This window comes from Oppia nitens, unplaced genomic scaffold, assembly GCF_028296485.1.
Source record: "Oppia nitens isolate AA-2021 unplaced genomic scaffold, nextdenovo-longstitch-racon4-pilon3 scaffold3_pilon_pilon_pilon, whole genome shotgun sequence".
NCBI lineage: Eukaryota > Metazoa > Arthropoda > Arachnida > Sarcoptiformes > Oppiidae > Oppia > Oppia nitens.
This window is the reverse complement of record NW_026533221.1, coordinates 6226494-6242666: the sequence shown is the minus strand read 5'-3', so window position 1 is coordinate 6242666 and position 16173 is coordinate 6226494. Positions and strand designations below refer to the sequence as shown.

The 16173-nt window shown below is 22.5% G+C and overlaps 2 protein-coding genes across 2 annotated transcripts; both read right to left on the bottom strand.

The window, feature by feature from the left end:
* Nucleotides 1–412: 412 nt before the first annotated feature.
* LOC128957311 (RNA binding protein fox-1 homolog 3-like) lies at nt 413–7495 on the bottom strand. The gene is made up of 9 exons (XM_054303049.1): nt 7111–7495; nt 6363–7039; nt 5897–5950; nt 4785–4941; nt 3547–3694; nt 3150–3237; nt 2967–3076; nt 1539–1602; nt 413–1388 (listed from the first exon to the last, which is right to left on the bottom strand). The coding sequence occupies exons 2-9, from the start codon at nt 7029–7031 to the stop codon at nt 1344–1346; spliced, it is 1335 nt and encodes a 444-aa protein (XP_054159024.1). The 5' UTR covers nt 7032–7039; nt 7111–7495; the 3' UTR covers nt 413–1343.
* Nucleotides 7496–11094: 3599 nt separating this feature from the next.
* Nucleotides 11095–13273, bottom strand: LOC128957996 (arrestin domain-containing protein 2-like). Its single transcript, XM_054303809.1, has 6 exons — nt 13049–13273; nt 12910–12968; nt 12496–12556; nt 11903–12050; nt 11711–11804; nt 11095–11633 (listed from the first exon to the last, which is right to left on the bottom strand). The coding sequence occupies exons 1-6, from the start codon at nt 13261–13263 to the stop codon at nt 11095–11097; spliced, it is 1116 nt and encodes a 371-aa protein (XP_054159784.1). The 5' UTR covers nt 13264–13273.
* Between the last annotated feature and the right edge of the window lie 2900 nt (nt 13274–16173).

The following is a 16173-nucleotide window of genomic DNA, read 5'->3' as shown; positions in this document are numbered from 1 at the left end:
ATATTATACAATAAATATCATTATTTCTTTATCATATATTTAAATATATGTTTTAATATTAATAATAAAAATTATATTAATATTAAATCACATTTATATCTCATTGTATACAAGAAGTTTTATGAATATGTATTTAAAAAGATAATGGCTATTAATAAGACAAATTTGAGAATAAAAGCAATTTTTGTGTTTTATGCCATAAATAGATAATTTTGAGCACTTCTAACAATCAGATTATGTTCTGATTTTCTGTAATATAAATTCACTCAATAGCTAAATAGTTATATAATTTAGTTATCAATCATTAAATGCTATTCTGTTTTGTATATAATAATTATTATTCGTTATTAAAACTGATAATAATTTAAAAATCAAACATTACTTCAAAGTTGCCTTCAAATCAAATCTTCAGTTTAAAAAATATTAGGTTTAAAATATTATACATATTTATATTTTTATCGACACAAACAAGATTTAAATAAAGAGATCTGTTTGTTATAAAAGATGAGATATGGGTAACATTAGGCCAGAATCTATTGCTTTCAGAGTATATAATTGTAATTCAACACCAAATTGACACAAAAATTTAGACTTAAATGCTTTGTCTTTGATGCCTAAACTCGAGTATTTTGGTCTTTTAAATTTTATTAACAATTCAATAATTACCATTTTGTGTTAAGTGTTTATAAATAAACAATTAAGTTAATAATTGGGTTGACTAGCAGTTAAAACTAACTAAAATTAAAAAAAAACAAAAATATCAATAATAAAAGTTACAATAAAATGATGAGATTTTGTCTTAAAATGAGGTGAGATTATTATGAGCTGCAATAAATTAGTTTAAAATATAATTTCAAATAATAAAGATATTATATAAATTAAAATTAACAAAAAATTAATGTAAAATGAGATAAAGTGTTATTGAAATTATTGATTAGTAGCTACGCTATGATATGAATTAATGTTGTGATTCAACATTTTAAGGGAAAAGAGAACAAACAAAGCAATATAGCTTTATATGTAGTATAAGTGTAGTTATTATTAAAATCATCGTTTGATGAAAGTATAAATAGCATTAAATCTGATGTTTTACTTTTAAACAAAATAGAGACGTAATGCAAGTTTTAGAGGAGAAAAATGAATGTTTGGATTAGATATTTGGTTTTAGATAATAATAGTTGCATTAATTTGTGTATCAATTCTATACAACAAAAAACGAGTATTATATTTGTTTTCTTCTGTTATCTTCACATAAAGTATATCTTTTGTGAAATATTAGTTGATTTATGAGATTTTTCGTTACAAACAATATTGTCTGAAAAAACCATACAATTATTGACCATTCAATAGGGTGTGAATCTATTGTATGCAGCACTTCGATAGGCAACCTATAGTTAGATACAAGTAGAAAAATGCAATATATATTTTAAAAAAAAATTATATTATAAAATAATATATATTTCCTAAATAAATAAATTCCATTAAAACAAGTAATTTATTATTACAAGATAAAGATTAAAATGTCTATAACTCCTTACCCCATATCCAGCCACCGGTCCAATACTGTGTCCTAAATATGGTTCAGCAAATTCACGGCCATAACTAACAAAAAATATAATATAAAAATCTAATTAGACTAAAACAAAAATAATTTAACTTTTAACTTGAATTTGCTACATATTTCTAAAGTATAAATACAATAACTATAAAATAGATATTAATATAAAATGTTGTAATATAAAAATGCTCTTAATGTAGAATATAATTGTATTTTATAAAATTTCATATTTGGAAAAAATTTATATATACAGTACTGTACTGTATATAACTTATTGAATGTTACACTAAAAATAATCTAAGAAACGATTAATAGATTAAATTCTTATAAAAATAAATTGACTGCTTTCCTGTTTTCATATTATGGATATGATTAATATTGACATACTGCACTTTGTTGATAACATCTAAAAATTTAAAATATCATTGTTTCAAAAAAAAGTAAATTAAATTTCTGTACTGTCAGCTCAATAATCAATTAGATAGACATAAAAATTTTAGTAAACGATTTTATTAATAAATAAAAAAAACTAAATATCTAGATTAAATAAAGATATATTAAAATTATGCATTAATAAATAATAATAAGTTATAATTAAGAAAAAATTATATTAAATTCTATTGATTTAAAAAATATTATATTATTGAACAATTATATCTAAACTTTAATGTTTGATACTCGATATCATTTAATTCAAAATAAATCAACTTCATGTATTATGACTAAACTAAAAAATGAATATATTTAAAACTAGATTTTATCTTAACACTTAAAATTAATGTTATTACCATTGTATAATTATACCAAGTATAATTCATTGTAAAATTTTTAAAAAATTAACACTAAAAATGAGAATAATTTAAAACAACAAAATTCTTGAGACAACTTTAATAAAATTACTTTAAAACTATGTTTTTTGGATTTATAATAAATTTTACATTAAATATATTTACTGAAATCTTTTTAAGGATTACTAATATTATATCATATCATATAAATAGTAAACTTCATATTTACTCAAAATGAATATTAAGTTGTTTTTAGATTTAATAAAAAATCGATAAAACAAACATTGAATTCCATAACATACTATAGTACAGTATATACTGTACAATATATCATAATATTCAATATAATGTAAGTTTGTTAAAAAGTATGTAAAACATGATTCAATACATTTTGACAAAACATTAGTATATGTAAATATTGAAGCGTTTATGTCAATAGTTTAAAAATATAGTAATATAATTAAATATGAGTGGTATATATGAATGTAAATTATGCCAATAATTTGCATAATTTTTTGTTATAAAAACTATAAATATTGATAAAATACAGATTAAAATTAAATTAATTATTTTAGTAAAATAATTAGAAACTAATGAATATAAAAACAAGTGGTACATACCCGGCAACACCAGCGTACGCGACGGCAGGGTTGGCCTGTGCAGCAGCGGCCGCTGCCGCATATTGTCGGGCAGCTGCCGCTGTGTAGGCAGCACTGGCCGCATAACTTGCCTATAATAATTTTATTTTTATATAATAATTTTTATAACTATTATTACTTTTTAAAAATATGGATAAAACTGACCGGCAATTGATAACGTTCAGAGCCTGCAGCAGCTGCAGCAGCATATGTTAGGAACGGGTCCTGATATACGGCACTCCTGGCAATGAGGCTGTCATTTAGTAAAAATAATTTATATTTTGTTATGAGTTAGTCACCAAATTATTACAATGCGTCAATTATACAATTATTTCAACGGTATATCAATTATTAAAGCATCTACTAATAAATTACAAATACCGGTATATAATGTATTTACTGTAATAATGTATATAATAATTAATAAAAATATAAATGATTAGCACTGAAAAGTAAACTGTAGGGAAAATAGCGAAATCATGCCATTGAATGATTAAATGGTTAAATAATTAAATGAGAAAATTGTTGATAACATTCATTGTTGATATCAAGTATGACTTACGGGGTGGCAGCATAACCATGCAAGGTTGTGGCAGCGGCTGCGGTAGTTAGTGGTTGTGGGTGTCTTGCAAATGCTGCCGCTGCGGCCAGTGTCTGGGCCCGTGCGACCCGAGTGCCCCTTTGTATCGCTACGCCCCTCAAGGCGGCCACTACTCAGTTTTCAACACATCAAATGTTCATTTGTTTCAATTATTGTATTTAGTTATTGAGTTCAGTTCCCAATCAGACCAGTCAGTCATCAGGCAATACAAGACAAGAAATATAAGAAAACCAAATGAGTACACATCACCTCTTGTTTATTGCAATCATAAATGCAAATTAAATTATATTTATGTAATTCATGCAATTTATTGTTATAGTTTTGCTTAAGCAATAGATAATCAAATGTTTATCAATTAAATCAAAGTTAGACATTTGAAAATATCAATATCTTAAACAAATTATTCATAAAATATCGTGCTTTATAATATAGACACACAAATAATCAGTTTAAATTTGGTTTATGTTGTCAATTATGTGTTATATTTAACTAATCTAATTGTTTTTTATTATATCATAGGTTTTATGGGTTAACAGAAATTTGTGCTAAAAACTTTGATTTTGTGCCAAAAATTATACATAAATTGTAATTTGAAAATGTATTTTATTAGTGAAAACATAGCACACATCTGATTGATTGATTAAATATAGTAAATTCCTAGAAAGCAGTAATGCTTGCCATTGTGTTATTGCTATCATTGAAACTTTACTTTCAATTTAATGCAAATAAGGAAACACCCATTTTTAGGACTCAACTTTAAATTATGATGCAATTGTTTAAAATGGTAGCAATTTATACATAAAAATAATTTCACAATTATAACAAATACTGACAATCATATGGATTATCATTTATGAGGTCTTTAGACAAACAATATTTAGATAATTAAATACAATATTCTTATTATAAGTTATATGTATATCACATCAATAGCTGATACCTGCTTTAGATATCATCAACAAATTTGATAAATGTTTAATTGGAAAGTAATTGTAATATTACAATCACAACAATTTATTATTTTAATTAATTGATCCAATTTGTTGACTAAAATATGCGACACAACATATAAAAAGCGCTTATATTTATAGATAATAATATGGGAATTGCTTTGCTTTAATTTCCATAATTTTTCAATATTGTAGTAATAAAATCCAATTTCAAATAACTAAAATATAAAACAACATATTATGCCTTACCGTTAGTAATGATGGCAGTAGGCGTTGGTTTTTTGGTCTGAACTCTAGCGGTGGCATTATTGACCTCAATCTTTCGGCCCTCAACTACCGTTCCATTCAATTGTTCCCGAGCTCTGTCCGCATCAGCGCACGCAGCAAATGTCACAAAACCAAAGCCCTATTTGTATAACAATAGTTTTAATTATTTGCTATAATAAAAACAATATATAAAAAGCAAAACCTATCAGTGAACAAGTTTATGAATATTAAACAATTGACAAAAAAATATAGCATATCATATGTGATCTAACTTTTCCCAAACATCTGTTCACCAGATTTTTGTCTCTAAGTTTTTTATACATCTAATTCATATAAAACTTTAGTGATTTACGTAAGCTTTCATTTTAAGTCAATAATAATATGTCTTAAATATAGAAAAAATTAAAATTTTCTCGTGTTGTTTGGCTTTAAACATCTGTTTAGTATAATATTCAATTTTAAAGCAAACTATAGGAATAACATGAGTGGGAAAGGGAGGAGAGAGAAGAGCTGTTTATTATTGCAAAAACCTGAGCCATAACTCAATATACAATACTTTATTGTCAATTGTATAGTACGGATGCATAAAAAACAAAAGTAAAAAAATTGTTGAACAAAGAGGTTGTGCTTTTTAATAGGTGTCTCAACATCTGTTCACAACTAGTTCTCAATAAAGTCCTAATCTATTATAGGTTTCAAATATAATATTAAACAAGAAAATGAAGATTAAATTGATTTGAAAATTTCAAATCAATTTTATCTCTAACACAACTAAGAGTTATGAATAGTAAAATAAATAAAATAATCAATGATTAAAATAAATGTAACCCTAAAAATTAATATTATAAAATATATAATTGATAACATTACTTTATAAAAATATAATACAATTCTTAATATATTGTAATATTCTGTTTATACTGTAGTCTATTACAAGTAATGTAAATTTTATTTAAGAAATTTATATATTAATTTTATCTATTTATTAATAGAAACTTATTGCCAAACAATATAGCCTAAAAATATACTATAATAAACTAAATTATTTAACACATAAATAGTTTCAGATAATAAAATTATATTAAAAAGTAAACCTTAGATCCTCTTTCGTTGAAAATTATCTCAACGTCCAAAATGGGTCCAAATTGCTGTTAGAAAATAAATTAGTGAATTAATTAAACTTAAATCTCATTCATATTCAGACAAATTGTTTATGTAAAATAAAAATATTTAAAAAAATCGATAATAAATGATTATTAATGAAATCAATTGCTCTGATCAACTAATATTTCACTTATGTAATCTAAATAATGGATTAAATCAATCAATAAATTAATTAAATTTTTCACCAATCAATTTATACAACTAAACTCATAATTAAAATATCTCTAATGCAAAAAAAACAATTTGAATTCAAGAGCATATTAAAGTCAATATACTAAATCAATATTAAAAACAATACCATAATTATTAATAATATAACTAATAACGTTATTATAATTACTAATTATGATAATTAAATTAATAAAATAAATAATAAAAGTATATTTCTTTATTTACCCCAAAAAGTTGTCTTAAGTCTGGATCTCTGAATCGGAAGGGAATATTCGAGACGTGAAGACGTTTCGGTTGATTTATATTAGGATTGTTTGTAGATATTGTCGACTGATTGATGGCCGCCGCAACTGCCGTCACATTCTTTGGTAAATCAATGCCATTATTAGCTACAGAATTGGTGGCAATAGTTGTCGTCGATGTGCTGACGCTTTGATTATTAGTATTATTATTACTTGTTATTGTATTTGTAATACAATTGCTTTTAATACTATTATTATTGACTAAATTTGAATTATTTAGTAAACTAGTTGTAAATGAAGTGTTATTTGAATTATTGGTTGTATTGTTATTTTGAAGAAATGATTGTGTGTTTGAACCGATGTTTGGGCTGCCATTCACTTGTTGTAAACAGTCGTCTATGAGATCCGTTTGTGTTTGTTGTTCAACAGATACCGAACCATTGGTTGGCATTATCTGACTTTCACTGCCTGTTGTCTCTAATGTCCAACTTTTTGTTGGAATTGTTTGACTTGTATTTGGATCAGATTCAAGTGATGATTGTGCTGTTAGTGAGCTGCCATTCATTTGACACATAGCATCGGATGAGGTGGTGGTCGAGGTATCGTCCGTCGGATCCACACTCTGATTGTCAACCAATGACTCGCTCTTCATGTCTGAGTCTGTCGTAATGACAAGTTATCATAAGATTGCTGTCAAAGACAACTAAGAAGTTAAACCAATTGATACTTACGTTGAAATAAAAAACTAAGTAATTTGCTGTCAATACTTGTTGTTATTGTTGTTTGTCATCAAAACAATGGTAAATCAGATCATTAGATAAATGAAGACATTGTGTGTAATCATATGATATGATGAGTGAAACGTTTGTTTTGTTTTTATTATTATTTATATTTTGATTACAAATCAAAATTCAATGCAATAAATGAATGACTGATTCAAATGAGTCGTACAATACATTCAATACATACAATGTATTCACACATTCACTACAACACTGTATGTGAGTCACAGATAGAGAGAGAGAGAGAGAGTGAGTCACTGAGTGAGTGAGTGTTAGACTCAACCAAAACAATCAATTGATTTGAATTGAGTCTCAATGTCTGGCATATAATGGTAGTGACTATTGAATGTACCGATCAATTGCTTTGTCTATGACTGCACTCCATTGTAAGCTCAGGCATGTAAGGCATGCGCTCACATACCTCACCAACAAATATACATCGATTTGCTTTAACATAGACTTACTGTATATATGCACTCAACAGATGGTATTGCAATAGATATTAAATATGAATACATTTTATCAATATTTTCAATGCATTTCATTCATAATATAATAATTATAGCTTTATATTGATATTCAATATAAGTGTATAAATAACAGTAGTTTTAGATTTTACAGAATTATTAATAATAATTAATTTAATTATAATATAAACATAAATAACTAATAAAATTAAATGTTATTTAAACAAAATTCTTTAGTTTTATTATAAACTGTTTATTAAGTAAATTCTTAATATATATGCTTTAAAATGCAATCATTTATAAATAGAAAACACTATAACTATAATACAGTAGATTTTACTACAAATAAAAGTGTTTTTAAAAATCATTGAAAATCATTGAAATACTTTCACTGTTTGATTATATGATATACATATTAATTCAGTGGATTAACTTAAAAATTAAAATAACTTAATAATTTTCATCACATTTTTTTGAAACAATAAATTGTGACATATTTTACATAATAATAATTAAATAAATAGATTTCAAAGTCAGTTTTGGTTGAAAATAACAAAATTATGACCAAAAACTTGAATCTACTGTAGATATAACACTGACAGCCTGTGGGCACTGACAGCCTGTGGGCACTGACCTAAAACATCTCTATTTTAAAATACTGTTTGTTATAATATGTCAAATATTTGAAGTAAATGTCGCTATGAATAATAAATAATTTTAAAAATGTCAAATTAATTAATTTTTAAAATAATGTATATTTTTTGTTTTTAACAAAAATTGTTATAATTAATCTTTTAAATTAATAGCTTTAAATATTTAAATGCATATTTTTGATTATATATTTTATTTTGAATTTAAATAAAATAAAACAATTGAGTGATTCCGGTATTTTATAACAAAAATATGTATATAGTTTTAAATACTAAAATATCAATTATTATAATAGATTTTGCAGAGAGATTTTGCGGAAAATTTTCCTAAAAATCCTAGTTTCGTAAAATTTTTTCTATAAATGTTGAACAAAATTTATAGAAAAAATTTTCTTTAACTATTTTACTAATTTTTATTAAATTCTAAAGAAAATATTTTACTAAAAATTAAGAAATTCTATATATAGAAACAGTAATTTCATTGTTAAATCTTAGTTTATTTTATTTATTGTTTCCAATAAAGTTTTATATAAATAATTAATAATTGTGTCGATAGTGTCGATAATAAAGTCAAATAATGTCGAATAGAAATTTTGATTACATTCAACTAAATTCATGCATTTAGTCGAACAATAATTTGGAATTGAATTATTAAAATAATTATTATTATCTAAATCTAATCTAAATCTAAATCTAAATCTAAATCTAAATCTAAATCTAAATCTAAATCTAAATCTAAATCTAAGTCTAAGGTGACCAGTTTATTATAATGAAAATAGAGGATTGTCATAATAGAATAGACATTCCAAGACTACTCAAACTTGACATATCAACAATATTTTGTCACTTTGTAAACACATCTTTCTAATTCATTTGGTTTTAATTTTGAAATAAATATTTTAATAACAAAAGTTTATATTAATACAGTATTACTATTAGTTTATTTAATTAAATAATTTATTTATGTGTGAATGTAGTATAATTTTAAAAATTATTTATATTGTAAATTGTAAATTAAATACAATTTTTGTTTTAATTTTTAAAATGTTATTTTTATCAATTTAATTATAATTTTATTTATTATAAATAATTAGTATAAAAAATAAACATATATCACATAAAATATTAATTTGTATTTATTCAAACTATATATAAAACATTTTAAAATTTTAATCAGTTTATTTTTCTATAATTACATTTAATAACTCAAATATATAAAATATATATTTATAAAATAAAAATAACAATTTATTAGACAATTAAAATTAAATAATTTAAGTTATCAATTGAAACATTTATATTTTAAAATATATAATGAAATAAAGACAATATTAAAATATTTTATTTTAACAAAATAAGAAATTTAAAAAATCATTGATTTTATGTATAGTACAGTATTAACAAATATAGTACTGTATGTGTATTTAGTAGGAAACATTGAAAAAATAGTTTTATAATTAGTTTTAAGTTCAAATTTTAATAGGACTACAATTATTTTTCATTAATATTTTTTTAAAATTTATAATCTTATGACAACTGTAAACATTGATAAAAATTTGTAATATACGTTAACAATTATGTAAAAATGCCATGCTTATTTTATATTTCATTAAATATATTTTATAATATAATGTATTTTCTCATTTGACAACCAAATATCAATTTATGATTTTCTATGGTAGAGATTGATTAACAAATTTTATATATAATAGAATAATAATAACTTTAAAGAAAGTTAATATTAAAATTCACTAAAATAATGATAATTAAAGAAATAATATTTCTTTTTGTTTATACATGGAGTATAAACGGTATCTATTTATATACTTATTGTTTGAAACAAACTGTTGTATAACTCAAAACCTATATTATATAACAATATTTAGTTATATAATTTAGGTTTTGAGTAATACAACAGTTTGTTTTAAACAATAAGTATATTTAAAAGATTTATATAATTATTTAAAACGTTATACTAAACAAAAATATCCAATTGTCATCAAATTTACAATTCTCAATTATCTGGTCAACAATATGTTTGATTAAAAAGTGACCAAGGGTAATGTTGTAGATAATTTTAAACTGAATAAAATTGTAATTAGTCATTTTTTAATTAAATATATGATTGGCCAGATAATTGCAGTCGACTATGATTTATAAATTTTTTAAACAGTCGAATATAAATTATCTGGCTAATCATACAATTAATTTATAAATGACCAATTATAATTTTATCCAGTATAAAATTATCTACAACATTGCTCTTGGTCACTTTTTAATCAAACATATTATTGATCAGATAATTGTAATTAATAGCATCGCCGCCGCCGCTGTTTAAGACTCTCTCAACATTTACAGTATTATCTGAAGTATTAAATAATAATTTAATAGCATTTTATATTATTGTACTTTTCATTTTTCATTAAAATATAGTCTATAATACTGAATATTAAAAGCACAATAATATGAAATTCAATAAATACAAAATTATAAAAAAAGATATACTACACTAAATATAAATGTAATAATATAATAAAAAATAATATTACAAAAACTATAATAATAAAAGATAATGTATAAAATTTAATTTTTTTAAATTACATTTATTTCACTATAAAACTTCTAAAACTAAATTAATATCATTTTGTATTACAAAAATTATATATTTATATACGAAAATACAAAATAGTTAATTTGAGATATAAACATAACTATTGATATTATAGACTATAATTTATAGTTAGTATATCTATAATAATGTCAATCAAATTCTTTTATAACATTAGAATTTTATTCTTTACTTATTTTAAAAATATTTATTTAATACCAAAGATAGCTTCTGTATAAGTGGGCGGCAGATCCACAAAATTGGGTGAATAAGCGCTGCAATCATTATATTTATTATCATCGGCTAAGACAACAGTTTTGTTAAGAAATTGTATGTTTTGATCGACAAATGGTTCAAATATATGACAATCACTATAAGATGGTGGAAGTGAATGTGTTTCATATATTTTGTTTGAATCACTTTTGGTAGGTATTGTCAGTACAATAGGTAACTCAACTTTCAATAATTCTTTTGAATCTTCAATTTCAATCAATACTCTAATTTGATAATTGATTTTCAATATATTACAGTCCAATGACATAGTTTTTAAATTGGATGGAATTCCTAGTAATATACGCTTAGAATAACTGTGAGATTTTGCTTCAATTATGTCATACATGTTGTCATTTGATATTTTACTTTTGATTTTTGTATAAAAATAGTTCTGCTTTTGTTGTAATGATAAACTTAGTTTGAGATTATGGTCACTATTGTTGTCAACATTACAATATACTGATATTTTATCTCCTGTTTAATAAATAAAAACATTTCATATTATTAGTATTTGACACATCAATACTCTATTTAACAATAGAAATGAATACCCGGAGTAATCCATCCGTTGTCTAATTTAGCGAAAACTTCTATAAAATTGTTGAAAATTCCAATTTTCTTTCTAATCATTGTTGAAATTGGTGTCTAAAAATTAAATTACTCTCTAATTAGTCGTTTAAGGCATTAAATTAAATTAATAAATATATTATTAATGGTTTATATATTTAATTATAAGGTATTACATAAACATCGTCTACATTTCCATTGTATGGCGCGATTACAGTTAGAAAAACTTCTTTGCGAAATATATCCCAATCTTTATGAATAATAACTTCAATTTTGTAGCGAATAAAACCAAATTTGCCATAAAATGATGAAACACAGCCTTTTCTAAAATTTATTTGTAAATAATTTTATTGTAATTATAAGTAAAAATAATGAAAAAACAATTCACTTATTTCAACAGAATTTCATATAAATACATATAAATAAAATTACAGATAATAACAATTCAATATTTCTATTAAATTATAAATTTATCAATAACTTGATTTTTTATATCAATATTATATTTTTAAATTTTATTTATTATTATTATTATATTATTAATATATTATTATTTGTTTTTATAGTGTTTGAACATTATAAAAACAACTTCAAACGTTAAATTATTAAATTTATTTATATTATTTAACTTTATTTAAGTAGATATTTTAACAAAATTAACATTATAAATATTACAATATAAATATACAAATTTTATAATTTAATAATAATAATATATGAATTAAGAATAGAGAATATTTGACAAATAAATAATTAATAGATAACATACTCAGGTATTGTAAAATAAAAATCAATTTCAACCAAACCTTCCAATGTTTGATCGGTTGCCGCTTTAAATATAATATAGAAATATTATGTTAACTTAACACAGCCATGAAAATCAATGTAGTTGTATAAAGAAATTTATGAACTTGGTGAATTTATTCAAAAAATCTAGTTAACTTAACAAAACTTGCCTGTTACTTTAACATTATATAGTATTTTTAATAGTAACATTTCAGTTAACAATTGCTGTACAATGTTAAAGTATCAGGCACGTTTTGTCAAGTTAACTATATTTTTGAATAAATTAATTAAGTTCATAGATTTGTTCATATAACGATATAATATAGAGTAATTAATTATCAGTGAATATTATTAGTGAATATTATTAGTGAATATTATATTATTAGTGAATACTTACATTTTTTCAAGAGATCATATTTATCAATCAACTCATACATTGATTGCTTATCAAATTTTCTATCAATTGTTAAAATATATACATATATTAGTATAAATTCAATAAAGTAATATAAAAAATATGAGAAAATGTTGATTACGTTTGTTTGCAATCTACAAATGCCTCAAAAATCAGATTAATATCGATGTGTTTGAATTGAATGTTTCCTTCAATATTCAAATAACACTTTCCTTTGACCGCATCTCCAGCTCTATAGATGTGTTGACTTTTATCTAATTCAATACTAAAATGTTTGATAATAGGCATAGATTTTGACATTTTCTTAAAATTTTGTTGACAACTAACAGCTCTCATGTTTGAAATTTATATTAAAACATTTCTTTATTAAACTATTCAATACTCATATATCGATCGCATCCTTAATACATAGCATAACATCTGACGCAAGTCATGTCAGTTCTGTTTTCAGACTAAAAATAGTATCAAAATTGGATATTAAAGTCCATAACATTAAGGTTTGTCTAATAACATGAATTTTAGACTTTTTGTTACAATGTGTTGCGCTTGTGATCAACTAATTCAATATTTTTTTGTTATTTATTCACTTATAAATCCATATAAGTGTACACTAGTATACTGTAGTCTATTTCAAAATTAAAAAATTAATATATAAAACTTTAATTACTCACAATTTGTGACATATATTTAGCCGATTATTGTCTTCGGCCTTAATTGCGGACAAATTATTGCAATATTGTTTCGGACAGTAATTGTCTCTGTCCTTCATCAGCGCAATTGCTGTACATTAGTGACAGCACTGTTGGTCTTTAGGTACTTACGGTGAGAGAGTGACCACAAAAAGTGATAATTGATACCATGTTTAGTGCCATAAAACTTATTTGACTAGTTTTAACATAAGTTTTTTATACATAATAATACAAAACTGATTGTAAAATTCAATAGTATATACATAGCTCCCACAGAAACTGGCAAATGCCAGCTTCTGTAGGAATTACTAATTAATTAATCAATGAATTCTAAATATTGATTAGGTAAATTTGTATTAGAATTAAATTTATCATTCATCAGCGGTATATTTTTTAATTTATTAGTTTCTATATACCATTTTTCTAAAAATTTACGAGCTTTATTATTGTGTTCGTGAGCTAAAATTTTTGGTTTATTAAAATTAACCTTATGGTTTAAGTTTATTGAATGATCTGCTATATTAGATTTAATATTATAATTATGTAATGCATTTTTATGTTCTTTTAATCTATTGTTTAATTTTCTTTTAGTTTCTCCAATGTATTCATGAGTACAATTATCACAATTAATGTTATAAATTACACCTGAGTTATTTAATATTTCAATGTTTTTATTTTGTTTTAATAAATTTTTAATGTTTTTGCCTTTATAATATACTGTATTAATATTATATTTTTTAAATAACATTTTTAATGGCTGACTTAAACCTTTATAATAAGGTATAATAATATTATTCGATAAATCAAATTGATTATTATTTACTAAATTATTTTTATTTGTTTTAATATTATTAATTATCATAAAAATAAGATTTTTTGGATAATTATTTTCAACTAATATATTTTTTAATAATTTTAATTCATTATTTAAATCTTGATCATTATTACAATGATTAAATGCTCTACTTACTAGAGTTTTAATAACAGATAGTTTATATTGAATAGGATGATGTGATCTAAAATTTAAATATCTGTTAGAATGTGTAGGTTTCCTATATACACTAGTATATAATTTATCATCTATTTTCTTAACTAATATATCTAAAAATGGCAAAATACCTTGATTATTTTCCTTTTCCACAGTAAATTTAATTGTTTTCATATAATTACATGTATTATTAATGTGATCTACAAATAGATCGGCATATCTTTTATTGAATTCTGTGGGAGCTATGTATATACTATTGAATTTTACAATCAGTTTTGTATTATTATGTATAAAAAACTTATGTTAAAACTAGTCAAATAAGTTTTATGGCACTAAACATGGTATCAATTATCACTTTTTGTGGTCACTCTCTCACCGTAAGTACCTAAAGACCAACAGTGCTGTCACTAATGTACAGCAATTGCGCTGATGAAGGACAGAGACAATTACTGTCCGAAACAATATTGCAATAATTTGTCCGCAATTAAGGCCGAAGACAATAATCGGCTAAATATATGTCACAAATTGTGAGTAATTAAAGTTTTATATATAATGTGTGATTGTGATAACATAAACCTAAATAAACTTAAAAAATTAATGTTTTAAAATTTTAATAAAATAAAAATGGAAATCTATAAAATTATTTCATTAAAATAAATAAATATTTTATAATCTTTTTTTAATAATATATATACAGTATATTTATTTTATTTAAGTTATTAATTTTAATATTTTTATGAAACTAAATCATAATCGAAGAGCTAATTTTTAAACTACATCAAATGTTATGAATAAATATATTAAAACAATATATTTAATGCTAAAAATTGCGAAACAACTCTACGTATAGAATCTAGAAATGAACTTTTTCTCAATTTTAACATAAATTTGTAATAATTAATATTATTGTAAAATTATGATGAAATGAATAGGATAATAATGTATTTTAATTTTTTTTATTAAATATTATTTATACATCTATCCAATAATATTTTATACATAAATGTTATATTTTACAAAATTATGTGTTAATTGTAAACAGTTTTTAAATATTTATATAAATAAGTTGTTTAATACTGTATAAAACTATAGATAAATCCATAATTTTAATGCTTATAAAATTTCCGAATAAGACATCAATTTATTTAAATACTAAATTTTTAGTCATAACTAAAGTACATCAAAACGTCTAATTATTAATGACTACAATGAACTTATTATTATTAATTATTATTAACACATTTTAAATTAATTATTTTGTAATATTTTAAAATGTTTTTAGTTATGTTTAAAAATCTACACATTATATGACAAAACTATATTTATGAGTAAAATATTATTATTAGATTGCGTTTAATAGCCTTTACTTTTCATAAATAACAAACTAATATAATATCATATATATAATTTATAATATTATATTCAATACTTGAGTAAAAACTCATTATTTATGTTTAAAAATTACTTGTTTAATAAATATTATTTTATTTAATCAGTTTAGTGATTTGTTTGCAAAATTAAAAAATATTGTATTATTGTGAATGCATTTTATGACAATTGACACAAACA

Excerpts from the sequence above, each read along its gene's own strand:
- LOC128957311 (XM_054303049.1), bottom strand. The coding sequence starts at position 7,031 with ATGAAGAGCGAGTCATTGGTTGACAATCAGAGTGTGGATCCGACGGAC. Across the intron at positions 4,942-5,896 it reads TCAACGAAAGAGGATCTAAG|GGCTTTGGTTTTGTGACATT; the intron begins GTTTACTTTTTA and ends TTATACAAATAG. Across the intron at positions 1,603-2,966 it reads GCGTACGCTGGTGTTGCCGG|TTATGGCCGTGAATTTGCTG; the intron begins GTATGTACCACT and ends ATTTTTTGTTAG.
- LOC128957996 (XM_054303809.1), bottom strand. The coding sequence starts at position 13,263 with ATGAGAGCTGTTAGTTGTCAACAAAATTTTAAGAAAATGTCAAAATCT. Across the intron at positions 12,051-12,495 it reads TTTTATTTTACAATACCTGA|AAAAGGCTGTGTTTCATCAT; the intron begins GTATGTTATCTA and ends AATAAATTTTAG. Across the intron at positions 11,805-11,902 it reads GAAATGTAGACGATGTTTAT|ACACCAATTTCAACAATGAT; the intron begins GTAATACCTTAT and ends TTTAATTTTTAG.